The following is a 26,717-nucleotide window of genomic DNA, read 5'->3' as shown; positions in this document are numbered from 1 at the left end:
TTCTTATAGTCAGGTTCGCCTCGAACCATGTTGCCACACATGTTGGATCGTGTAAACCCCGTTTATGTTACTAACCAGTGGTCGGCAAAGCTAACTCACGTGAACAGAACGTTCATCAGTGTTGCCCAGTTTTGCCGTTTCGGTGCAATTGGACCAAAATTTATAGTTTCATTCCTTTAAATAAGGCCTTGGTAGGTTGGTGGGTTTGTTGTGACTTTCGAGGGGTTTCGGTAGGCAAAACAAAAATTTATTCATTTAATAAAACGTTAAGCGTCTCTGGTTTTCGGGAGTACATGTAAAGGATGATGTGAAAAGGAAAAGAAAAATAGGACATGTCAAAATTTTTCTTGAAACGAAGTTGTCCTCTAATCCATACAGTTTGTTTAAGTTAGAAGAAAATAATTAGACAATTGCTATGCAAATGCCAAATTTTACGTTTCGCTAAAGCGAGTGAGTGAAAAGGGAAAGTATTTGTATTTTATTTCCCTCTTCTCCCTTAAGAAAGTAATAGTTGACAGCTTATAATTCGTGTAATATGGACAAGTAAATTTTAATTTTTTTTTTTTATAATAAAGTGTTGTGCCTCCATATGCTACAATAACACTGATTTACATCAAAAATGTTCTAGGGATGCCACTATCCAATTTATATGTAGAATTGCTTTGTGATTCCGAAAATCGAGTTAATTTTTTTTTCTATGGATACGTTTTCGATATATTTTCAATTTACCGTTATTCAGCTTAAAGCAAAAATGTTTTTTTTTTTTAATTACGTATATCTTACGAACCAATTCAAAAATCTTAATATAAAATACGGCAAATTAAAGCTAATAAAAATATCCATAAACCGTATATACATAACTTTCCGATAGGGCTTATATTTTCTGACAAATTAATAATCATTCCAACTTTTTTTTATTTTTTAATGAAAAAATGAACAAAAATCAAATTTTAACAGAAGAAAATTTAAAAAATAACAGGTTCTGTGCCTAATTTTTGCATTTGTACTAAAGCCTGTTCTGTTACAAAAAAAACATCAAGTTACTAATGAAGAAAATCGATGGATAAATCAGAAATAATGAGTGGTCAAATGAAAATACGCAAAGATTTTCTGCATGAAAAATTAGCAGGAAAGAAAGTTACTCATACGCCACGTGCACCTGAGTAACACGCTCTCTGTTCATATTTCATACAAAATATCTTTGCGCATTTTCATTTGACCACTCGTTATTTTGTATTTATCTATCGATTTTCTTCATCAGTAACTTAATTTTTTTTTGTAACAGAACAGGCAAAAATTTGCCACAGAGCCTGTTATTATTTTAATTTTTCTTCTGTTAAAGTTTGATTTTTTTTTTCATTAAAAAATATAAAAAACTGCCTGGAAAACAAAAACCAAACTAAAATTCGTGATCCAGTGTAATTAAATCACATTTTCAATGAAAGTCACATTTTGGTAGGCTGAGAGCTATTTTGTATCAATTGTGGTAGGAAAATAAATTTTTAAGTAGCAACACTGCTCATCACCAGTGTTGCCGTTTTAGCCCTTTGGTGGCTAAATTTAGCTACCACATACTTTTTTTGGCCACATAAATTTAAAATTGCCCCTAGCCCTTTTTTTAGCCCTTTTTATAATCTATTCATACTTGGCATGAAAAAGTTGTATATGCTTAATTTGTTTTTTTTTTTTTTTGCATTTATGTAAGAGATGAATTTTTAAACTAAGAAAGACTGATATATATACATATGCATCTATATGTATGGTATGTTCCTTACGTTTTTATACATACACACTGTAAAAGTGTTAAGGCTGTTAACTTATCTATTAACGATTTAACTATAGTTTAAAATAGATAAGTTGACTGCCCTTACTGCCATACTGTAAAAGTGTTGGGGCTGTTAACTTTTCTGTTAACGATTTAACTATAGTTTAAAATAAATTTGTTTGTAAATTTGTTTAATAACCCATCAAGTCAAGTGACCGTGTATGTTCTTGTGGTGTGATTATACCAGCATGCTGGTGTTGTTAGTGGTGAAATTAGCTCAATTTTCTAAGTAAAAAGTATTTTGGCGGAAATTTCTGCACTATATGAGTCAAAGCTGTATTTGTGGAAGATTACGTTCACGATATTGCAGTTGTGAATTACAAAGAAAAACAATGTTAAACAAAATGCTAGAAAAATTATGAAATTTCGGCTCTAATCATTTCCATCTTTCCTCGATCTCATTTGTAAAGAAATAGATATTGTACCAGCATGCTGGTAAGTTATATGCTTCGAGCCTGATGGTACAATCACCTGATGGAACCAGCAAGCAGCTGGTACAAAAAGGTTTTTGGTTGGATAAAATATTAGCTTTTTTCCAAAGTTCGTTGTTTTTATATACCATTACTTATTGAAAATGTTTACGTGTATACTTATATATGTATATGTAAGTAAAAAATTTTAGCTACCATTTTTAGCCACAACGACTTTTTTAGCTCTATTTTAGCCCTCTTTTTAAGGGAATTTGGCTACCACTAAAAATTATGCGCGGCAACACTGCTCATCACACGCATTCTTCCGCTCTGTTCTTCAAATCAGTCTTTGCTCAGGCAGCAACGAAGCATCATAGGCGTAGGCTGTTTCGTATTCGACAGTGTGCGCTTACACATGTATGTTCGATTAAAAATTGCTTTCAAAAAATACTTTACAGGGCTGTTCAGGATATTGGTCTTGGATTTGCATTTGCAAATTGTATGCTTGCCGCCATGGTAACCTTTTGCATTTTATTGTTGTGAATTTATAAATGCACCGAAATATGCAAATGTAAGATCATATGCACAAGATTCTGAACAACCTGTATGATTTCAAATGCTTCTGCTGAAATGTAATGCCTCTTGTGCCACTTTTCCATTAAAGGAGAGCGGGAATATAATATCAAAATGCATTATAATATTTTCCTTTCGTATATATTACTTCCTTTAATATACAAACATTATGTTCTTATTTTTATTTTATTCGGCCAAAGTCGCTTAGGTGGTTGCAGCGCCAAAATAGAAGAAGAAGAAACTTTGAATACAGCGCTCTATAAAAATCTCAGGAACATTTTTCTCGTTATTTCTGTTGGTTGGAAAATTACGTCGTTTTATATGAATTTATATGAAGTGTAGACTATCTTTACAAAATACAGTCATTCCCTCAATACAAATCGAAAACGATAATCTATATATTAATACGGTAACATAAATTTTGTCTCCGTTCGTTTGGCGATTCTACCGAACCGATTTCCAAACCAAGAACACCATTGCATTTTTCCGTATATGAGCAGAGTTTATATGGTTTCACAATTGGTTGAAAATTACGGCCAATACCGTTGTTTAAACATTTTCGAATTGTGTATAGATGTTGCTGCAACATGTTCAATTTGACATGTTCCGCCTGTTGTTTCACTACACATTTGAAATTAAGCTTTGAAATAAAGATAAATATGAAGATGAAGAAATAGTGAGAACGATGAAGTCAAAAAGAAGGCAAAAGTGAAGATAAAGACGAAAATGGAGACAATGACAGATGCATAAGAATTAGGGTAACTAAAAGGGTAAGAACATTTCTTGAATTTATGAATTAAACTTCTTTAGCGGCAGTTGGTTGAGTATAAAAACATAAACAAAAATGCCTAGAGGTACAGGCAAAAACGAAGATCAAAGCAAATTTAAACACTTTAAGGTAAAGGTGAAGAGGAATATGCAAAAATAAAGATAAATATGAAGAAAAGGATGAGGATGAAGAGCGATATTGTTATCGATATAATCCCGATATTTTTATCGATATAATAATCGACATTGCTATCGATAAAATAATCGATGTTGTTATCGATACTGTTATTGATTAAATAACAGCTATTGTAATCGATATAATAATCTATATTGTTATCGATACAATAATGGATATTGTTATCGGTATACTAATCGATTAAATAATTGATTTATATTGTTATCGATATGTACAATAATCGGTACTGATGATTTTTATATTTATCGTATTTTTCTATATGTTTATGGATATCGTTATCGGTATTTGTCTGCCCTCCGCAGCTCACTGTTGTGTTGGCCTTTTCCAGGTAGTCAGTCCCAAGGACCATGTCATCGACTAAACCAGGTAGGACGAGTAACTCGCTCCTATGCTCTTGATCGCCCACCTTTACCACCGCCTCTGCCGCTTCTGTGACCGATATTGGTCTGCCATCTCCCATCACCACTCTCTTGTTTTGTTCACTCTTCGCGACCGCTCGATTCCCAGGGTGTTCGCTGCTCTAATGCTTATAAAACTTCTTGTTGCTCCTGTATCAACCGCCGCTATTACTGCTCTACCATCCACTGTTGCTCTGGTGATTACTCGCCCTTCCGCTTGCTTAAGAATTGGTGTTACATTGACTGAGGTTGCATTACTCTTCGTCGCGAATGGGGTCCTTGGCCGTTTCCCTGTTGTCCGCGGCAACAGTCTGATGTTCGAATGTTCCGCCGACCACACGTCCAACAGAATTGCTGGATATTGTCCCGACATTCGTAGGCGAAATGACCATCTTCGCCGCATCGTCTGCACGCCGTTCGTGGGTTTACTCGGCTAGATTCTTCGCTTTTACGTTGTTGTCCCGTACGTGGCGCATAATTGCCTCCATCCTGCCGTCTCGCTGGCATCGTATACCTCTCTCTACTCTGCTCCTCTCGGAGAGTGTAGTTGCGCTCTTCGCTTCGTCTCGGGGTTACAGCGCGGGGAAATGCTCGTTGCGACTCCTTCTCTGCTACAATATTCTCGTAGTCTTTGCCAGACTTACCAACTCTCCAAGAGTGTTGAACTCGGTTTGTTTAATATACAGCTGGTATTCGCTTCGGCAATTCTTATAGATGCGTCGAAGCTTTTGTGCCTCCGTATAGTCGGAATGGCGCATTAGCCCTTTTAGCGCTAGCACATAGTCTTTAAATGCCTCTCTGGGCCGTTGGACACGCTGCCGTATCTCATCATCGAGTCTTTCGAAATACCGGGAATTCAAGAAGAACTTCGGAAAATCTCGCTTACACGTCTCCCAGTCTCTCCAGTGGCCGTGATTGTTTCGTAACCAGACGAGGGATCTATCCTTAAATAACTCGGGTATTGTTCGTGGAAGTGCGTCTCTTTCTATCTCGTACCCGTCGGCTAATTTTTCGACGCGTTCGATGAAACCCAGCGGGTCCTTGCCGCCATCGTATTTGACGCCCCATTTGCGTACGCGGTCCATGATAGTTGGGGCTGGTCGTTGTGAGTTGACTTATACTGGATACATGGGCACGTTCGGCGTTGCTCTTGTGCTGTCGTCGTTGATGGATTGTTGTGTAGGCGGTAGTAGTAGCACTTCGGGTCTCTTCGGTGTTGGTGCATTCCCTGCGCTTGTAGACCTCGTATGCTTAAGCGCTAAATCAGTGACCCGATCGCGATGGTTGTCAGTCTCCCCTTCCTCTTGTACAAATGTAGAGAGGCGTTTACGCAGCTCCTCGACGGTCCCCGAATTGTCAAGGCCGAACACCGTCATATAAAGGGTGAACACACCAAAACTGCGTCACTGAGAAATTACTACCAGAAACACTACCAGAAACAAACTAGAAGGCTTTGAAATTATTTTTTTTTTGTATTATATAACTTGGAAGTTTAGATGTTATTAAAATGTTAAAATGTTAGTTATTATTTGCTCCATATGCAAGTGATTGGTATTTTCATCGCACACGCGCCATCATGTTCTGCACGACTGCATCATCGACATTACGCGATGCGCACAACTACTTTGTTTTGCACTCTCCAATAATTTTCACTCTTTCACCTGTTTTCTTCAAGATTCCTTTGACAATTGACATTGATATTTGATATTCCCCAATAGGACGTGGCTCTGGGCTATTGGGTGGATTGCAGTCGTGAGGTACAAAATGGATGTTATTTGCATTATACCACGGCAATGTGTCCTTGGTATAGTGGCAGGTTGCAATGTCCGCCTAGAACGATGTCCTACTCCTTATCTGTTGATAAATGACAGAAGACGCCTTTTGAGGCACTCATCCCTATAAACTTGATCATTCATTGTCCCGGATGGGAAAAAGGGCTGCTCTTACGGCCGCAGGAACAAATAGTTTGCCAAACCATGTGGTTTTTGGAAATTTGGACTTCATTTTCTGCTTACAACTTTCAGGGGCATCTTGACGACTTGCAGCAGTATAAAAATCTTGACCTGCAATATATTTTGAATTTTTATAGCAGTAGGTTTCGCAGTCCATAACAATGCAGTTGTATTTTTTAATTTAAAATTTATACAACTTCCGAATGCGGGATTTCGCTGTAACATTCTACTTTGCGCCTCGCCCTGGCGCTGTTTGAGCTGTAGAACATCTCAATGAAGCTTTCCGCTTTACCTTTTGTACGAAAAACTGCGATCTCCGTAGGGATTTTGCAACATAACGCGACAAAATCTTCGGATATCGCAAAAACGCACTGAGGACCTTACGAGCACTGTTTTTATCACTTTGACCATGCTAACCCCCGCTTCCTGGTTTTCTCGTAACTGTCAGGCCTTATTTGTACCGATTAAAACCCTGCAAACTGTCGAATAGTGCACTCTTTAATTTTTTAGCAATTTTACGTGTACTTAAGGCCGGATCATTTATAAACTCGTGCAAAATGGTTTGTCTCGTTTCTAGCTCGGTTGCCATTTTTAACTCAACTAGAAATCAAATTCAAATGAAATTTCTTCTACGTTCAACTAAGGTCATGGTCAACTTATGGTATTTGAATTTCAAAATATTGAATTCGTTTTGGGTAAGTTATAAGCTTCCCAAAGGGTCGCAGTTTTGGTGTGTTCACCCTTTAGGTCACAAGCTCCTCTTTATTTAAGTAGTACACCCACTTTGTTTTCACCATTTTTTATGTTTTTTATTTTATTATTATTATTTTTTTTGTTTATGTTCCTTTGTTTCACGTTACCCTCTTATTGGTAAGGAATGTTTGATTACTTTCACAGTTCTTAATTTCTGGGCTTTACCCTGTGTCTCTATCACTTTAAAGGTGTCTTTGCACTTTTGATTGGTAGTTTTCCAAATCACTTCACTTCACTTTTGTTATCTGTGAGTTCTCCTCCTTTACCCTTACTGCTTCCTGTATTTATAAGGGCCCCACTTTGGGCGCCAATTGTAACGCACCCGGTTTATAGCTGGGCTGTGGCTCAATCGGATGTTGGGTTCCCTTATCCAAACGTTAAAATAAATACGCCAATGATTCTTATAGTGACGCTTCTTTATTTCGCTATTTAGTTGGCAGCGTTTGCACGTCACACAAATATAACGTATTTCCTTGGCGGCGGTTCCACGTCACACCATATAAGTACTACTTGGCAGCGTTTTCACGTCACACCAACATAACGTATTGCTTTGGCAGCGTTTTCACGTCACACCATATACCCAAACTACCTACTAAGCAACGTAGTCTTCACAATCGTTGCTTAGCCATTTCAATCTGCGTTTTCACGATCGACTGGGGTATACGACTACTCTACCAGAAGTGATTTCAAATAACATTTGCTGCTCTATTTATACTGTCCTGCACGCAGGTAGACAGTTATCCTAACAACATTGTTGCTAATATTTTCTTTACTTCCTTTTACTTGTTCATACCTAAGTACGTATGTATGTACTTCAAATTTCAATATAGATATGTACATATGTGTTTTGATTTCACGTATGTATGTATATAATTAGCAATTCGTTTAATATGTATAAATAAATTCAACTGTTCTACATTTATATCTATATATATATATATATATATATATATATATATATATATATATATATGTATTTAACAATTCAAAATATAATTTAGTTCAATAACATATGACAGCCAATTGTGAAGTCCCTGAGTGTAGGGACTTGGGGTCTTTACAACCGATTTTACGATTCTTATGCATAAATCTCGATGCTTGGAGTTCAGGGTTACCAAATCTCATTTATGTCACAATGGTGATTTAGGCGGTTTTGCAACTGGTCGATGGGCGGTTTTGCAAAAACATCAAGGATATGTATGTCGTTAATTTACATACATATGTTTCCACAGAATGCTATATACTCTTGCAATACTAGATATAAATACTACCTCGTTCGAAAGTAGGTATGATTTTCTTTTATAAGTGTATATAAATTTCCAAATAATATGCAAAAATCTCCAGATACTGAACAAACATAAAATCGAAATGTATACTATGGGTGAAAATTTCTCAATTGGACCTCGGATTTCAGTCAAGTTTGAATTTTTGCGTCAAAATTATGTGAATGGAGAGGTTTATAGATGTGAAAGGGGTTCTGAGAATTTGTTTGAAAAACTTTAATTTTAAAAAAAAGAAAGAAAAGGGAAACCGAATTCTGCTGAACTGGTATGCAAAATCCATTGCATCGGGGAGGTTGATAAATTTTCATTCCAATCACCCATGGAAACTAAAAATAAATACCGCTGCCAGTCTTATTAGAAAAGTCCATCTGCTCAGCGACGAAGAATTTACAGAGCAAAACAACAAGAAAATAAAAAACATATTGCACAAAAACAGCTACCCGCACGCGTTAATAGAAAGATTATTACAAACAACAATAATCCAAATTCGCCAACCGAGCCAAAACACCGAAGTACAGCCAAACAACACTAACAAAAAATACATTGGGGTGACATACATACCAGGACTTACAAATAACCAAGTACTCCGAAAAACAATAAAAAATGAGAATGTGATATATGCACACAAGCCCCATAACACAATCAACAAATTGTTGACGAAAACCAAAGACAAGATCGAAAAGGAGCAACAACACAATGTAGTGTACCAAATAAAGTGCAAGGGCAATGATAACGAAAGCTGCAATAAATGCTACGTAGGCACAACAAAAAGAGCGTTGGGTATAAGAATCAATGAACACAGAGCGGACGCGAGAAACAAAAAGATGACAACAGCACTGGCTCAACACTTAACAACGCACGAACATATAGCGGACTTCGGCAACACAGAAATTTTGGACATCGAAAGAGGAGAAAGAAGGAGAATGACACTGGAGAGCCTACGAATACAACAACAATTGGACAACGCAATCAACTTTAAGGAAGACGTCGACAACACGAAGAACACATATGCAGCCGTACTAAAATTAAAATATAAATAAGAATACTTCAATAATTCTTCCTAAATGTTGTATTACCTTCAATGTGTGCAAATTAATGTAAAATTCTTGTCAATATTTAATGTGATTTTCAAGTGATATTATGTGTGTAGATAATTAGTGTTAAGTATACATGTACATATGTAACTATCCCAGTGGGAATTAGGAGCACGTAATAATACCTTATTAGCAACTTACTCTTCACCTGGCAGTCATTACCATTTCCCTGCCGAACGTCCCTTACTTTTACAAAGGCATGGCCGCCTTATGTAAGTAGGAATTTAAAATGTACATTTGCTATCAAACATACTTCTGAGTCGCTTTACAAAGTAAGTTACGTGTAATGCAGAGCAGTCGCTCGGAGTAGTTCGGTGCTTGGAAATAACTTCGGCTGCACGTTATTTTGCAACTGACAACGTAATGTGTCGCCGGAGGTGTTCATTTTGTGCTTTACTAGTAGATTACGCTGGTCATGATGACAATTTTGGTACTAAAAACTGAAAGAAAATATGGCTTACCTCGTAAGGTGCTTACCTATTTTCCCAGTGGGATTGTTTTGTATATATGTATGTATGTATGCAACTATTATTATGTTTTTGTTAATCATGGTTTTCGTTCGTTCTTCATGTTTATTGTTTAACGTTTAAATAAAACAGACTCCCTGAAGATGACACGAGAGTGTCGAAACGCGTAGGAGGGACAAGGAAAAAATATGCGCATTTCGCCGTTTACTCCATCGGCCGAAGCAGCTCCAACCCAGCAAACAAAATTCATTGGAATTTGGCCCATACAAAGACATTTAATTTTTTAAATTTTTATGAGAAAATATATTTCTAAGCAATCTTTTTTTCAAAAATCATTTTCTCTTAAAGTATTTGACGAAAGTTGATGATTTTTTTTGTAAGCGTAGTGACATTAGATCTTAAAAAAAAAATATTTCTATAATTTAGAATTTTTTTTAATTTAAACATTATAAATATTCAAGTTGCATTAAAAATATGTTCTCAATGAGTGTTTTCCATTTCTTTTATATTTTCGTTTATTGAAGAAAATATTTGTAAAAAAAATTTGTTAGATCTTTTCTGTTTTGACACGCATCGTGAACCATTCACGCTCGCCGTCTATGCACGAAACGTGTTCACTAGAAAGCGCGTACAGGAGCAACTAACAATTGGCTCATATTTGCGACTTTTAACGTAACCTCATATAATAATGATGGCATCATTAGCATTGGCGTGCATGGTTCACGGTGAGTGCGCGCTGTGACAAATGTTGTTGTAAGTAATACACATAAAAAATCTAACAATTTTTTTTTACAAATATTTTCTTGAATAAATGCGGTTTTCTAAAATATAAACGAAATATTAAACACTCATTGAGAACATATGTTTAATGCATCTTAAATATTTACAATGTTTAAATAAAAAAAAAGAGAAAAACTAAATAATAATAATATTTTTTAAAGCTCTAATGTCACTACACTTACAAACAAAATTTCACAAACTTTCGTCAAATACTTTAAGAGAAAATGAGTTTTGAAAAAAATATTGCCTAAAAATATATTTGCTTATAAAATCCTTAAAAATTTTAAATATTCGAAAAATTTCTCAGAATCCCTTTCATATCTCTGCTAGAGGTCTAACTTAAAATACAGAAAAAAAATTTAAGAGTTGCCACCTGTTTGAAAATTGCAGTTTAAGTAAATTGATTAGAAAAAGTGAATATTGCCATATGGGCGTCAACAGAAAGAGGCTTACATCCAAAAATAGAGTTGCCACCTGCTTGAAAATTTTAACTTAACTTAATATATAAGATAAATTGAAAATTGCAATATGGGTATCAACCTGAAGAGGTTTAGGAAATTTTACTGCCGAAAATAATTTTAGAGAGGGTTGCCACGTGTTTGAAAAATTTTATTGTATTAAATCGATAAAATAAACGAAGTCTATATTTATACTTATATTAAAATTGTAACAGGCCGATGTCTGTACCTTATAGATATTAAAGAAAGAAATTATTATTGTGGGTTTTTATTAGAGCTACAGAAGCCAAATAACCAATTTTTAGAATTTTTGACTCTGTATGTCTGTATATTTGTACGGGCATCACTCGAAAACATGGAATTGAATGCAGTTTTTACCGATGTATAGCTAGAGATCTAGGTTACAATATAAAAGAAAAAAAATTAGAGAGTTTAAAAGAGTGTTTAAAAGATGAGTTTAGGTCAATTGATACGGTAAAGTAAATGCTAGTATGGCTGTCAAAAGAAAGAGGTTTACAAAAGCTTACGGATGAAGATATTTTTGTGCAAGTTTGCCACCTATTTGAAAACTTTAATTTCATTTAATTGATAGCATAAATAAAATATTGCAATATTGGCATCAAACTAAAGAGGCTAGGAAATTTTTATGCCGAAAATATTTTTAGGAAATTTGCCAACTGCTCGAAAAATTGCATTCATTTAAATTTGTAAAATGAATGAAATATTACAATATGGACATTAAACTAAAGAGGATTAGGAAGCTTACTTTCGAAAATATTTTTGAAGCGGGTTGCCACTTATTTGAAAACTTTAATTCAGTTAAATTTATAAGATAACCTAATTATTGGAAAGCCTGGATCGATATACATCTACATAAACGCGCAAGTATCATTCGATTGGGAACGATTTTCTCCTAGTTTTCTAAATCCCATTGAACTATTGTAACTTTGTTTTTAATTTTTATTAAAAGGTAAAATTTATGTGAAAATTTGGAAGAATTTTTTACATTTTTCACAAAGAATGGAGCTTTGCATAAAATGATAGCCGTTTTCGTTGTTCGGACTAAACTGAAAAACCACTGAATAGAGTTCCGTCAGATTGTCGGAGGTTATCTTACATACATATATGGTCCTATTACATGCTACTAGAAAACTCGCTAGGTGGTGCTGGAGTAGAGTTATTTATAAAGATCGTATTTAATTTAATTAAGTTTTTTTTTAATTTTTTTATTTCAGTCTTGGAATATAGATTATTCTTACAGACTACTCAGCTAACAATAATTAAGTGCTACTAAAACTTAAAAATTAAGACAGATTTTAAATACACTAAGTTCAAAAAAGCTAAGATTAAGAGACAAATGTTCGCAGATGTGTGACTAAGGCAGGGCCTGATTGTGTGAAATCAATGTCTAAAGCATTGAAGACTAAGTTCAGCAGAGGTTCTAGAGATCGGAGCGTTGCCACCATAACTGCTTCTAGAGAAACCTATTTTAAAGAAATCCCAATGGCGGAGGATTCCAGAGGGAATATTAAATGCAATATTTTCTAGAAGAGAAGGGCAGTCAATTGAGCCAGTTATGATGTTAGCGACAAACGTGCAAGCTAAAATGGATCTTCTTCTAAACGTTGCATACTCCAGTCTTGACCTGACTAGTGCACAAAACAGAGTTTTAAGAGTGTAAGGCTTCGTAAATGCCTGACAGTTCCGCGGATAAAAGCTAACATCGAGTTGAGCGCGAAAGAATGTAATCGACATGACTATTAAATGCAAGTTTGAAGTCAAAGACAACATTAAGGTCCTTCAGTTGGGTCACAGATTGCAAAACAGAGTCAGCGATAGAATATGATGTAAGCAAAGTATTGATATGTATACTGTAAGATACATGAAAGCATTTGCTGATATTCAGCGTCAACTGCTTTGTGCAGCACCATTCATGAACTCTGTTCAGGTCTGATCGCAGGTTGGCTGAGTCATAAAGATTTTTGATAGTTGCAAATATTTTCAGGTCATCAGCATATAGTAGGTAATTAACAAATTTGAAACAAGAACTCACATCGTTGATGAAAAGCAAAAAAAATAGGGACCCGAGGATGCTGCCTTGAGGGACACCCGAGGACGTGATGAACGGTTGTGCGCCTATCAGTTAAGTAGGATTTAACCCAACAGAAATGTTGTATGATGGAAAATTCTTTTGATAAAAATTGACCCGATGAGTGCTGCTGGAGTCGAGGTTGAAATTCATAACACGTATTCATTTTATGGTAAGCAATGGTTATGCAGAAAATTGACCCAATGATGGCGCTGCAGCCGAAATGTATAGAAACCCCGTGTGGTAGGTCTCCTTTGGCCCTATGTTTAAGTTATATGAATTTAGTTTTTAGATGTCTAAATGAAGGATGGGGTTAAGTTTCTCTGACGCCCTCATGCACGATGGTGCGATCTTGCATCTACCTAGAAATCAGGTCATAAATATTACCAAGAATTGTAAAAGTGGCGAACTAACAAGAAAAGATCACCGCTGGTATATCAGATGGTTTTATTTGAAAGATATTCAAGAGAGCACACGACTCATTTAGCCAATGTACTGGAAAACTTTTCATCCTGTGGGACAGCGAGGATTCTTGGCCCTCCTATAACAGAAAACACACTTCTGCGCTCTTCAGTTTCCTTATAAGAACTTTTATTGGTATACGCATCGCACCAATGTTGTAATTGCAAGATCATAGAGATTACGCATGTTTGGCAGAGATCTCACGGGTGGAAATAAGACCACCGGTAAAGCTCATGACCACGAAAGGGATCGGTATTCCATATGGTATCACAGCGTCACTATTGGCCTATGTGTGAGGAGGATACTGCGCCTCAGTGGTTTCCACTTAAACCAAAAATTTTGAATTTACAGACTATTTTTGCTTTTAAACGCTCTTTTGCATTGGCCAACTCACAAGTTCTTATTAGGCACCGCGAAGTAAGCGGGAATTGGCTAGTTTAAAATAAAACTAAAAAGTTCAAAATAAAATAATGCAAAAAAATATTTTTTAAAAACAAGCTTTTTTACCCACTTCGTACCACCGTTGCGTTTTCGCAACAACAGAACTAAAAATAAAAAAAAAAGATAAGCTGCAGAAATCTCACAACAGATTATGCCAAATGGTGGCTTGGCCTTTACTAATTTGGTAAAAAAAGTTTTTACTTGCAGTTAGTCTTTTCTCCTTTCATGTAAAAAATAGGGCCAAATTTGGACCATTTTTAAAATGACTGCACTGGTGGCACGCATAATATTTTTTTTTCTTCATATGGACTTAAATATGATGGAAAAAGGCCAAATTAACTTGCTGTGCATATATCCACCAAATAAGTTTTACCTACTGCGTCTAAGGTATGTGTAAATATAGGAGTTCGAGCGACATGGTCAAGCCAGGAAACAAGTTCTGCCCAAAAATACTTCCGCCCCCTTTTCCGGCAACACAGAAAGGATAATTATACTTAGTGAGGGTTGTAATCTCAAACCACGGCCGAAGGACGCCTACGCAGAACGAAGTTCTGCGCAAAAATACCTCCGCTCCCCTTTTCCGGCGACACAGAAATGAGAATTCTACTTAGTAAGGGTTGTAATCTCTAACCACGGCCGAAGGACGCCTACGCAGAAAGAAGTTCTGCGCAAAAATAATTCCGCCCCCCTTTTCCGGAAACACAGAAAGGAGAATTGTTCTTAGTCAGGGTTATAATCCCTAAGCGCGGTCGAAGGCCGCCTACGCAGAAAGAAAATCCGACAACACAGAAGGGAGAATTCTACTTAGTAAGGGTTATAATCCCTAAGCGCGGCCGAAAGCCGCCTACGCACGAAGAAGTTCTGCGCAAAATACTTGAGCTCCGTTTTTCGGCAACACAGAAAGGAGAATTCTACTTAGTAAGGGTTGCAATCTCTAACCGCGGCAGATGACCGCCTACGCAGGAAGAAGTTTTTTTTTTATTTATTTATTGAATCTTTATTTCAAAACTAACAATAAGTTTTCAAATCTTACAAACTACCATTAAATTTAAAACTCCTGCTACAATGCTTCGAAATGTTTGTATTTTTTTAATATATATTTTTTTGCAGTTGTTGCGGCTGTCGGAATGCACTAGATTTCGAGCAGCAGGATCGCTGGATATCATGCTGGGCAGGCGGTCTGAAAGGATGACTTCCAGAGCCGCACGGCCTGAGCGGGTGGAAAGGACTAGTTTCCACGCCGCGCCTTCGCTTCTCTATATTTACGTAATTACAATCCATGTTCGTTCAACTTTCCGAGCCGTACTGACACTGGTGTTGGGTGGTCGGTCTGAAAGGACGCGTTCCAGAGCCGACATTGATATTTTGCGGATATCCACATATATTATATTGATCATCATTTGGTAATATCGGAGAAATCCTTTCTTTTTAGTCTTCTTGCATATCGAGCTAAAAAGATCTCTCGCTAGGCGATTTGGGTGGTTGATTAACCGTACTGAGTAACTGGTGCTTAGCCCTCTTATGTCTTCATGCAACGTATTTACATTAAGATCTTTGTGGATATTAGTATTTTTTATGTACCCCGGTGCTCCGCATATGGCGCGTATAATTTTCGACTGCAGTTTTTGAAGTCTGTTCGAAATGGAATTGCACGCTATGCCCCAAAGCCCAATTCCATTTGTCCAACATGGTTTAATCATCATATTAAAAATCAGCATCTTGTTTTCTAGATTTGATGGCTTGGTTGTTTTAGTTTCGCTTGAGAAATTTTGTTTTCTATATGCTTTTTCCAGGTAAGTCTTCTATCTAGTGTCATCCCAAGGTGCTTGACACTATCTTTTTGTGGTATAGCCTTGCTGTTTATTCTTAGTGGTGGACAAATCTCTTTCTTCAGAGTAAATGTTGTCTGAACACACTTGTTCTCGTTAACCTTTATCCTCCAAGAACCTAGCCATAGCTCTAACTTTTTCAAATATTCTTGTAGTTTGTAAGAAGCCTCTTTAGGGTCTGAACCATGATAAAAAATAGGAAGGTAGAACCGCTGAGAGGAATTTTTTAAATTCTTGACGTTTGCAAACAATTTAATTTTGAAATTTTACAAACAAACTCACACACACATTCTCATTTTCAATCTCAAACAACAACAACTTCGAACAATTCCTTTTTTTTACTCTCAATTTTATATAATTTTAAAATGTTGGCAAACTTCAAAAAAAAAAAATCATGGCCGACGAATTGAGAGAACGGTTTTACCTTACTATCTTTTTATTATGGTCTGAACTATTGCTTAGGATAGCTGTGTCATCAGCAAACGTTGAAATGGTTAGAGTTTCGTCAGTTGGCAAATCACGAGTGTATATTACGTACAATATGGGTCCTAGAACACTGCCTTGAGGGACAGCTGCATATATGTGACTTCCCTTTTAAGGGAATTCTGCCTGATTTTGAAGTTTCTCCCCAGCAGAAAGTTTTCAAGAATTGCATGCGTATTTGCAGGGAGTGAAACCTTTAGTTTGTATATAAGGTCATCATGCCAGACATTGTCAAAAGCTTGAGATGTCTAAATAAACACCGGTGCAGTATTGCTTCCCTTCGAAGGCTCTTCTAATACAGCAAACAATTCTATGAACTTTTTCTACAGTTCCATGTTTTCCACGAAAATCAAACTTATGTGGTGGTATTATTTGGTTACTTGTTAGAGAAGGCTGTCTTTTTTTCAATAGAAGTTTTTCAAATACTTTGGAAAATACAGAAATCAAGCTAATGGGCCGATATGATATTCCTACCATCGGATCTTTGCCTGGCTTTGGCACCATAATTATTTCTGAAAGTTTCCATAAGTCGGGGAAGTGCCCCAACTTAAGTTTGTTATTAAAAATATGTAATAAAAACCGTACGGCAGTTACTGGCAGCTCCTTTATCATTTCACCTGTAATCTTATCGTAACCAGGCGCTTTATTCTTCTGAATGTCATGAACAATGGTGTTAATTAAATCTTTCTTTTTAAACCGAGGCAGATTTGTGGTAAGGCTAGCGGGGGTATTGAAATATTGGAAGGATGAGCGCCTTTATTGGGTCTAAAGACTTGTGAAAGATGACAGGCGAAAGCCACCAACTTCCGTTCTGAGTACGTAATGGTGCTTCTCGAAGAACGGGCCTCTTCGCATGCTTCAGTGTTCGTCAGTCTGTTTCGAGGCAGACAAGGACTGGAGAATCGACTGCGTACTTCTTTCTTTTTCTGCCTGCAACAAAACCCACGTCACTGTTGACAGTTACAATTTCGAGAAAGTAGAGAATTTCGTTTACTTGGAAACCAGCATTAACACCGATAATAATGTCAGCATTGAAATCCAACGTAGAATCACTCTTGCCAACAAGTGCTACTTTGGACTGAGTAGGCAATTCAGGAGTAAAGTCCTCTCTCGACGTACGAAAACCACGCTCTATAAGTCACTCATCATGCCCGTGCTGGTATATGGCGCAGAAGCATGGACAATGACAACATCCGATGAGGCGGCTCTTGGGGTGTTTGAGAGAAAGATTTTGCGGAAGATTTACGGTCCTTTACGCGTTGGCGACGGCGAGTACCGCAGACGATTGAACGATGAGCTGTATGCGCTTTACAACGATATGGACATAGTGCAGCGAATTAAAATACAGCGGCTCCGCTGGCTTGGTCATGTCGTTCGAATGGACACCGACGCTCCAGCTCTGAAAGTATTCAACTCGGAACCCGCTGGTGGTAGCAGAGGAAGAGGGAGGCCCCCACTGCGATGGAAAGATCAGGTGGAGAAGGACTTGGCTTCACTTGGCGTTTCCAATTGGCGTCAGTTGGCACAGAGGAGAAACGACTGGCGTGCTTTGCTGAACTCGGCCAAAATCGCTTAGGCGGTTACAGCGCCAAAAGAAGAAGAAGAAGAAGAACAAAATACGTAATTCCTTTGTACACGCATTCAGCTCCTGTTTGAGCTTAGGAGAGCGAATTCTTTGCACTTCTCTTCTTAAGTTGCGCTTTTTACTTATTAAGTTAGGAATGTTTGGGGTGTGCAGGCCAGGGCAGTAAGAACTGCGATGTTTAATAGAAGGCTTTGGTATTACAATTTCTGCGGCTTTAACTATTATATCAGTGAGATTTTCAGTTGCCCCGTAGATATCACTCTTGGCCCGAATAAGAATTTACGGGTCAATGTGCGAACTGACATACTTTTTGTATTTTAACCAGTTTGTGTGCTTATTTGTAAGATTTTTTTGTTTTTTTTTTCAAAGTTAAGAAACATTGATAATGTTATGAGGCAGGGAGAATGATCTGAAGAGAGATCAAATAATGCTTCTGTATTAACTTGTTGTCGCGCAATACCCTTTGTTACACCAAAGTCAGAAGGCCAATACGTTGGCTGACCAGTAGACAATACGTCAAATGCTCTGTTCTGGATTACTTTATATATATTTCTACCCTTTGGTGTAATCAATCTAGACCCCCAGATTGTATGTTTGGCATTGTAGTCTCCTGCTCCAATAAACTTACTGCCAAACTGTTGGAAAAAGTTATCAAATTCTTTTTCCGTTATGTTATGACAAGGGGGCACTATATAGCAGAGAGTATTCATGTCTCCGCCAGCAATTTGTGACAACATCATTTAAAAGCAGATAAGGAGAACGACGACACTACTTATTAGATGGCACATTCAACGAGCCATTGTGCCAAAATGTGGGCCTAAACAATTATTGGTTATTTAATATCGGAACCGAGATCACATAAGTTAATTAATTGGTTTTCACACACTTTTGAAACACAAATTATATGCATTTTTAACTGCAGACAAGTGGTTGCCCCAAAACACAGCAGAAATCTTCCAATCAGGGCTGCTAACTATCCTTAGTTATGAGGTGCCATATTGAGGATAAAAAAGTGCCAAAATATGCCAAATAGAAAAATAAAAGTGCCAAAAAAGGTGTCATTCCTTTTAATCATTCACCTTTAGCAATAAAACAAAGCTACATTTTCCAAACAAAAGCGCAATGATAAAATAAGATAAACCAGTTGAATAGCCTTTATAAATTAGAAAATTTTAGTTGAAAAAAAGAAATGCACGCAAAGGATTTCGGAAAAATGTATTGAAATTGAAATGAATGAATTGAAAAATTAAGTGCCATTTGAAGTAAAATAGGGACAAATGGCATGGTTTGAGCCAAGTTGGCATACCTGCTTCCAATAACTTACAAATATAAAAATGTGAAATAGCGAGAGCTTGAATTTATTAATACCCTCTATCTGCAATTTGCATAAAAACTAATTTGTGATTTTAGAAATTATCTGGGACTTATTACCTGTCGTTAGATAAGGTAGCATTAATATCACTGATGACAGTTACAGCTTAGGTGGATTTTTATATCAGAATCTCATCTTTGCGAAAAGTGTGCAGATAGAGGGTATTATTAAATATAAGCCCTCGATGTTTAAAATATATAAAAAAGTTTATTCACAAATACAAAAAATAAGTCTACCTGCGTTACAGCACGGCGGGAGTCGGGGAAGGGGGGCCGCGGCTTAACGCGACGTGGTGTGCGCGCCGGTCACGCGGGGAGCGAGCGCCAACGCGGCACGCGCGGTGTGGCGCGCTGATCCGGGCCGCGGCGAAGCTAAGCAAATTTAATGTTTGAAAGAGAAATAATATCAATGGATTTTATTTCGTTTTTAAAGAGGTAATAATGTCAATTGACTTTATTTTGCACAAGGGTGGGAAATAAAGTCAATTGACCTTATTTCTGTTGATCTTATTACCTGTCACCAAAGCACTTCCTCGACAGCCTGAACTGAATTGATAATTGAAAATAAACTACTTCAAGTAATTTAATTATTATTTACTATATACACAATTTGCTATACAAATGTATATCAGCTTGGTTTCGATTACATAGACAAGCTATTTACTGCAAACAACAAACAACATATTTTATAATTCGCAGTCAGCAGCTGTTCTTACCCCGAGAGAAAGTTCTTTAGGCAACTTTATTTTAGCGACGGATAACTTAAGCTGCGCTATTCATTTATGCATTGAAAAGAATATTGGATTTCAATAAAACCATTATCTTACTTTGTGGCAGATTTCCCCACCATTTAAAGGGCACAGAAAGAATATGCCCTCACGTCTAGACACAAACAAGTGGTACGATTTTTGATGCATGCGAAATATTCTAGATTTTTAATTCCTGCAATCGAAAAGCATATGAAAATATTAATACGCTACTAAAATAAGGAACAATTAATTGAACCTCTGCAATTTTTATAAATTATATTCGTTTCTTCCAATTTTCTTTTCCCAAGAAATTCGTCTGAAGATATCAGCAGATTCGGGAACGAGAATGACCTAAATGAACTAGTTCATTTAACTGATCTGTCTACATTGATCGATCACCGAAATGAAATGAATGAATATCCCAACTTTACCTTCAACTAACTGCCCAGTTTTACACGGCGATACAATTGGCGGTGGCAATTGTCGCCCAGTGCATTTCTTTGCCACTCGTTTTCAAACGGTTCCCTTTTGGGACAGTTCAAAGGTAGTTCTATCTTATGTAGTTTTACCGCCCAATTCTGTGTTTTCTTGATACATTTTTTGTAAAGAAATTTTATTAAGATTTTTATCAAGTAAAAGCTTCCTTCGCATTCTGTGTTTATATTTATAAAACAAAAAGCTCTACGATTTCCTCATGAGTGGAACCAAGGCACATTAAACAGGTAGTATCAGTAGAGCAAAAACAACATTTGCGTGTATTTTGTTGTTGCTTCTGGTATCGAAAGTGTCAAAAACTGTTCTGAATTTTTTCTTCTAAATCAAAGCGTGCCATGTGAAATACAAAATATTATAAAAAATAAAAAATTGAAATTGGAAAAAATAAAAATTGATGCAACTTTCTTTCCAAGTAAATTTGTTTGCTTCTCGAAGCATTGATCCATCCTTTGCAAGGGCCAGTAATCAGCGGTTGTGCTGCTGAGTTGGGCGAACGTTCCAAAAGCTGCTATTCAATCGCTTGTTTTGTATGGAAAAAGGTTTCACATGCAAATGGATTTTAACAATTCAGAATTTTTGTGAGAAAAAATTAAAAATATTTGACATTTTCGAGACCAAATAATTTGAAAATAAATCAAATCAGCTGCTCTACTGATACTACCTGTTCAATGTACCTTGAGTGGAACTGATTTTATTGTCATATATGAAAAATATGAATTTAAAAGCAAAAAAGCTTTCGACTGCCGTAGCCGAGTAGGTAAAGATGTCGACTATAATTCCGTGTGTCGCAGGTTCACATGCCGGGACATGGAGTATTTAGTTTCTTACAAATTTATTAATATTCAAAATTTATACATTTCACATGAAATTTCAATTTGTCAATAGCATTTTCAATCTTGATAATTTATCAAGAAAAGAGCTTTTGATTTCTGTGCTAGAAAACTAATTCTTGATAAATAATAAAAAATTTGCAAATTATAAAGATTTTTAATTTATCAAGTGCACAGAATCGGGCTGTTAAGGTAGTTCATAAGTGGATAGTTTCAAGCTAGATCTTGGACAAAAAGATTTTTATAAGAAACAATTTTTAAGATTAGATTTTTGGATTTTTTTAGTTTTTTTTCTTTTACTGATTCCATTTTTGTTACATAACTATTTTTTTTATTCTTATTCTCATTTTCTCTTAGATTCTTAAGTTCCACGCAACAACTCAAATTCATTAAATCAGAAAACTCTCTGCTTCCACCGAGAGTTGAACTCGCATCCAACGATATTAGAGTAGGAGGTCTTCTCACGGTGCCAATTTCATTCACTCCACAATTATTAATTATATAAATTTTCATCATCCAGTAAAACTAGGTCGTAAGCCTAGTTGTTAAATAAAACCTGAATTGAAACCGAATTCACATAAACTCGCTTCATTTCGCAACAATGTTTTAAATTTTATTTTTAGCCATTGAAAACTTCATATACAATAAAAAAGGTGAAGTGCAATAATGTCAATGGAATTAATGTCAATTGACATAAATTCACTTTTGTAAGGGAATTAATGTTAATGACATTAACACACAGGCTAAAGTGAGTTAATGTCAGAAGAATTTCGGAAATAATGTCATTGACATTATTTTAATATCCCTGACATTAATACACAATTGAAAAGTGAATTAATGTCAGAAATGTTAAATATCATTAAAACTCTACGGTGACGCAGCTTTAAAGGTATGTTATACACGGCGCACAGTGTAAGATTTGACCCAGCTAGCTGCTTTTAATTCTGTAATTCGAAAACTATTGTAGATAGATTAATGAAACTTTTCACAAGATACGTTATAAGATACGCGAAGCTTTTTACAAAATTGGTGATTTAAAGATACTGCCGTATTATATAACTGTAATTTTTAAAAAGGCAAAAAAAAATCTGAAATACTTATCTAACTACAATAGCTAAAATGCCCAAAATTGACATTTAGAGTTTCCTTATAACAAGGAATTGTAAACTGACAGAAATGGACTTAAAAATTAATTTTTTATTTTTTTTTACCGTTAAAAAAGTCAACTTGGGTCAACGAAATTCCGATATAAGTTCAATATTTCTCCCGGTCCAGATAAAATACAAATTAATTACTCGAAGAAAATAAAATTCCTGGTAGGACTGAAAAAAGAAAATTTCATCAATACCAGCACTTTTCAACAGCTAAAGTTGTGTTGTTTAACGTCTTAGAGGAGTGGCAAATAAATTGATATAAAAACTTTATCGAATAATCGCCGATAACGAGTTTGCGGGTCTAATGAAATTAATAATTTGCTAAAATTAAATTTAAGTTAACATCGTTTTACTTTAACATGAAATACTCAGTCCTAGTTTATGTACTAAAATCCCAAAAATGTATATTCATTAAAAAGGACATATCTAAAGAAATAAGACCAAAATAGTATTTTAAAAATTGTTGCATAAATCACATAACACCAACAACTTAAACATTGAGATTTAGTTTCAAATATACAAGTTCAAATATTATTGCGCTTGGTAGTCATCCATATCAAATCCCGTCTCGCCCTACAGTTTGATTTAAATTTTATTGTTACTGTTTGCTTTTTATCAGGCATTTCTGAAAACCTTTTTGACGTTGTTTTGAAATTTGGCGATATAAAATAATTTAATTAATATTTTCTAGAATATGGAAATAATACACTGTGCGGCAGTCCGCGTTCGCACGCCGGGTCAACACGGGTTTTTGAAGTCCTCGTAAATTAACCGAAAGTTTAAACATCTGAGAAACCCTGCATTGTCTTTTTAAAGAGCATAATGTGGGCAACTTTCTCTTTGGGGCACTTCCTTAAAGGAACAACCTCCAGATCTCAACTTAGTTGTCTTGTTTTTAGGCATTTTCTTTTCTGAAAGTTCTACTAAAAAATATCTGTATACTAAATATGTTTCTCGTATTCGGGATAGTGCAAACCTCACGTCTTCATATATCTAGGATTCTTCTAATAGTATTTGCTTAAATTTTGAGGAAAACCTAGTGCTATAATGATGCTTCTTAGAACTTACTAGACAAGATCCATGAAACTTCTTTTTACACGTTTTACAAGTGAGTTTCGGCAGCTGACAGGTATCTTGGTGTATTACAGTGTAGCACACGTAACATTCTTCCACACCTTCAAACTTTTTATCCATGTTATATTTCCATAGCGCTAACCCATCAAGTATTGTTCCATTCTATAAATAAAGAAAATTGAGTTAGTTAATAATGCAACAACAAACAACTAAAATTTTGTATGTATTTCCTTTTCAAATGGATCGTAGGAACGACAAAAATTTAAGTTTTTCAAAAAACCGTGGGATGATTGAATACCGCGATGACGGTGAAATCTACTACTACCCAAAACTTTAATATGTAATTTAGGAGAAATGAGTATGTCTATTTAAAACTTAAATATGAGAAAACAAATTTTGTGAGACTCTTAAATAAAAAAAAACGCAACAAATAGAAGCGATTTTCTACACAGTCGGTGACAGTGGCGCACGGCTTCGCATTTGTTTATCTTTATACCCGAGCGCACAAAGTACATTTACCTTGCTGATGTAACGGCAAAGGAATAGAGATGGATATAGACTTAAGAATATATATTTAACCAAAATGCTCAGAAGGACTATATCGATTGAATCATGTCTGTCTGTCCGTCCGTCCGTGACAACATAACTCGTGTAAAAATTAACTGGTCTGGGTTGGTATTGGTCTACCATATACAGAGCTGGGTAAATGCAATTACATTACAATTACAATTACATTCCTCAGTAATTGTAATTAGGATTCAATTCCTTTAGTTCACTGCAAAGGAATCGATTACTTTTTCAATTCCTTGAAGTAATTTCAAATGGAATTGTTTTTTTCTTTAATTCCATTACAAGGAATTTCATATTGTAATTGGAATAAATTACGTGCTTGTAATGTAATTTCTTTTATTTCAATTCCTTTGAAAGGAATTGAAAATGTAATTTTTTTTCCAATTCCTTTGAAAGGAATTGAAAATGTAGTTGATTTTTTTCTAATTCTATTCCTCAAAGTAATTTAAAAAGTAATCGAAAAATTTATAAAAAAAAATTTTTTACTGTTGAATTGCAATAGCTTTGTTAAATTTCCTGCTAGTATTTCATACAAAAAATTATTGCACTTTCACTTAACCCTTGCAAACTTGTTTATTTATCCACCGATTTTCATCGGTAGTAGTGTTTTAACCCGCAAAACAAGCAGAGTTTGGGTAGTCTATACTAATATATATTTTGAAAGGCGTTTTTTTCTGTTCGCAAAGCTCGAGAAAGGCCGTACCGATTTTTTTGAAATTTCGGAATCTACTGCAGACTTTCCAAAGATGGTTATAGCTAAAAAAAGTTTCGATATAGAAAGGGGGCGTGGCACCTCCCATACAAACCGAATTTTTCAAACTGCATATATTTGTGGTAGAGGACTAGAACTGGGTATGGTGATATCTATATACATATATAAGACCAATTCCATACTCATGGAGAAAAATTTGCATGGTTGGAGAATGGCGTGTGGCACCTCCCATATAAACCGAACTTTTCATATTGCATATTTCTGGAAGTGTTCATGGTAGACTGTAAGCCTTTTTAAAACTCTTTAGTTTGACACCCACATGCCAACATTGCATTTACTTTATCAATTTAACTGAGTTACAATTTCCAAATAGGTGGCAGCCCCCTCAAAAATATTTCCAACAGTTATCTTTCTCAAACCTTTTTAATTTGATACCCATATTGTAATATTTTATTTATTTTATCAATGTAATTTAGTTAAATTTTCAAACAGATGGCAACCCTCCTCAAACATATTTTCGGCAGTAAGCCTTCTTAAAACTCTTTAGTTTGACACCCACATGGCAATATTTCATTTTTTTTTAACAATTTGACTGAGTTTAAATTTTCAAACAGGAGGCCACCCTCGTCAAAAATACTTCCAGCAGTTATCTTTCTTAAACCTCTTTAACTTAATACCCATATTGTAATAATTCATTGATTTTAAATTAATTAAATTTTAAAATAGGTGGCAACCCACCAAATTTTTGCGATATCATTGGTTCTGGTATTATACCGAATAATAAAAAAAAATATTATTCAAATCGGTTCAGCCGTTCTCGGGTTTTGATGACCGTGACATACGAACACAACATTTTTATATATATATAGATATACATAGAAGATGTCCAATCTGAGCTTTCGATTTTAATCTTTGACCACAACAAAAATTCCACATTGTATATTCGTGAATGAACTTTCAGTTTCTCGATTACTTTTACAATTCCTTTGAGTAATTGAAAAACTAAAGTACTCCTGCAATTCCAGGTAATGGAATTGAAAAAAATCAATTACATTTTCAATTCCTTTCAAAGGAATTGGAAAAAAAAATTACATTACTAGCACGTAATTTATTCCAATTACAATATGAAATTCCTTGTAATGGAATTAAAGAAAAACCCAATTACATTTGAAATTACTTCAAGGAATTGAAAAAGTAATCGATTCATTTGCTGTGGACTGAAGGAATTGATTCCTAATTACAATTCCTTGTAATCTGTAATTGGGAGTAATTTAATTCCTAAAGGAATCATTACGACCCAGCTCTGACCATATAATGGTAATTTTGAAATTTAGCAACAAATTGTAAATTCAAAAGAATTTTGATAGACGTTTGTATCGCAGAAACCGCATAACAGTCTCACCGAAATAATAACAAAAATTGATTGGTGCTTACACATATTACATTTTTATGAGTTAGGCCTAATGAATAGTAGTTGTAACACAAAATTTCAACGGGATCGGTCAAGGAATCTCCGAGTTGGAGGGTCTTGAATTTTTACATTTTGGTAAAACATTTCTTTTTTCGAATCCATTAACTAATTATACCTCCTATTATGAATTCGTACGATGCACGATAAATGCTGGCATTTTGTTATTCTGTATTTCGAATCGGTGTTGTCGTATGAAATCCAATAGTAGGCGTAGCTGATTTTTGCTGGTTCACAATAAAAAGTGAACAAAAACCACAGCCATTCACAACAATACATCTGTCGGGCGTATAAAAACGATAATACGAGAACTGATTTCACACGATATGCTTGCAAGCGTTTATCGTATCTATCATATGTAAATTCATAATAGGGGGTATCTGTTGTATTTAGAAAATTTTTTCAAAAATGTTTTCGATAGATTTTTCTTCATCTTTAAAAAAAGAAC

The 26,717-nt window shown here is 35.5% G+C and overlaps 1 protein-coding gene across 2 annotated transcripts in view; it reads right to left on the bottom strand.

Moving 5' to 3' along the window:
* The window catches only part of LOC118749173 (E3 ubiquitin-protein ligase listerin-like), a gene marked incomplete in the record, with an annotated part of 227,841 nt that overhangs the window by 10,527 nt on the left and 190,597 nt on the right, over window positions 1–26,717 (bottom strand). For both annotated transcript variants that reach the window (XM_036483948.1, XM_036483949.1), the window contains 1 exon segment: window positions 23,514–23,681. In XM_036483948.1, coding sequence (XP_036339841.1) covers window positions 23,514–23,681 — 168 coding nt within the window.

This window comes from Rhagoletis pomonella, unplaced genomic scaffold, assembly GCF_013731165.1.
Source record: "Rhagoletis pomonella isolate Grant_MI unplaced genomic scaffold, Rhpom_1.0 Rhpom_scaffold_00014, whole genome shotgun sequence".
Classification (NCBI taxonomy): Eukaryota; Metazoa; Arthropoda; class Insecta; order Diptera; family Tephritidae; genus Rhagoletis; species Rhagoletis pomonella.
Note: the sequence above shows the minus strand (reverse complement) of the source record. Positions and strands in the feature narration are given on the sequence as shown.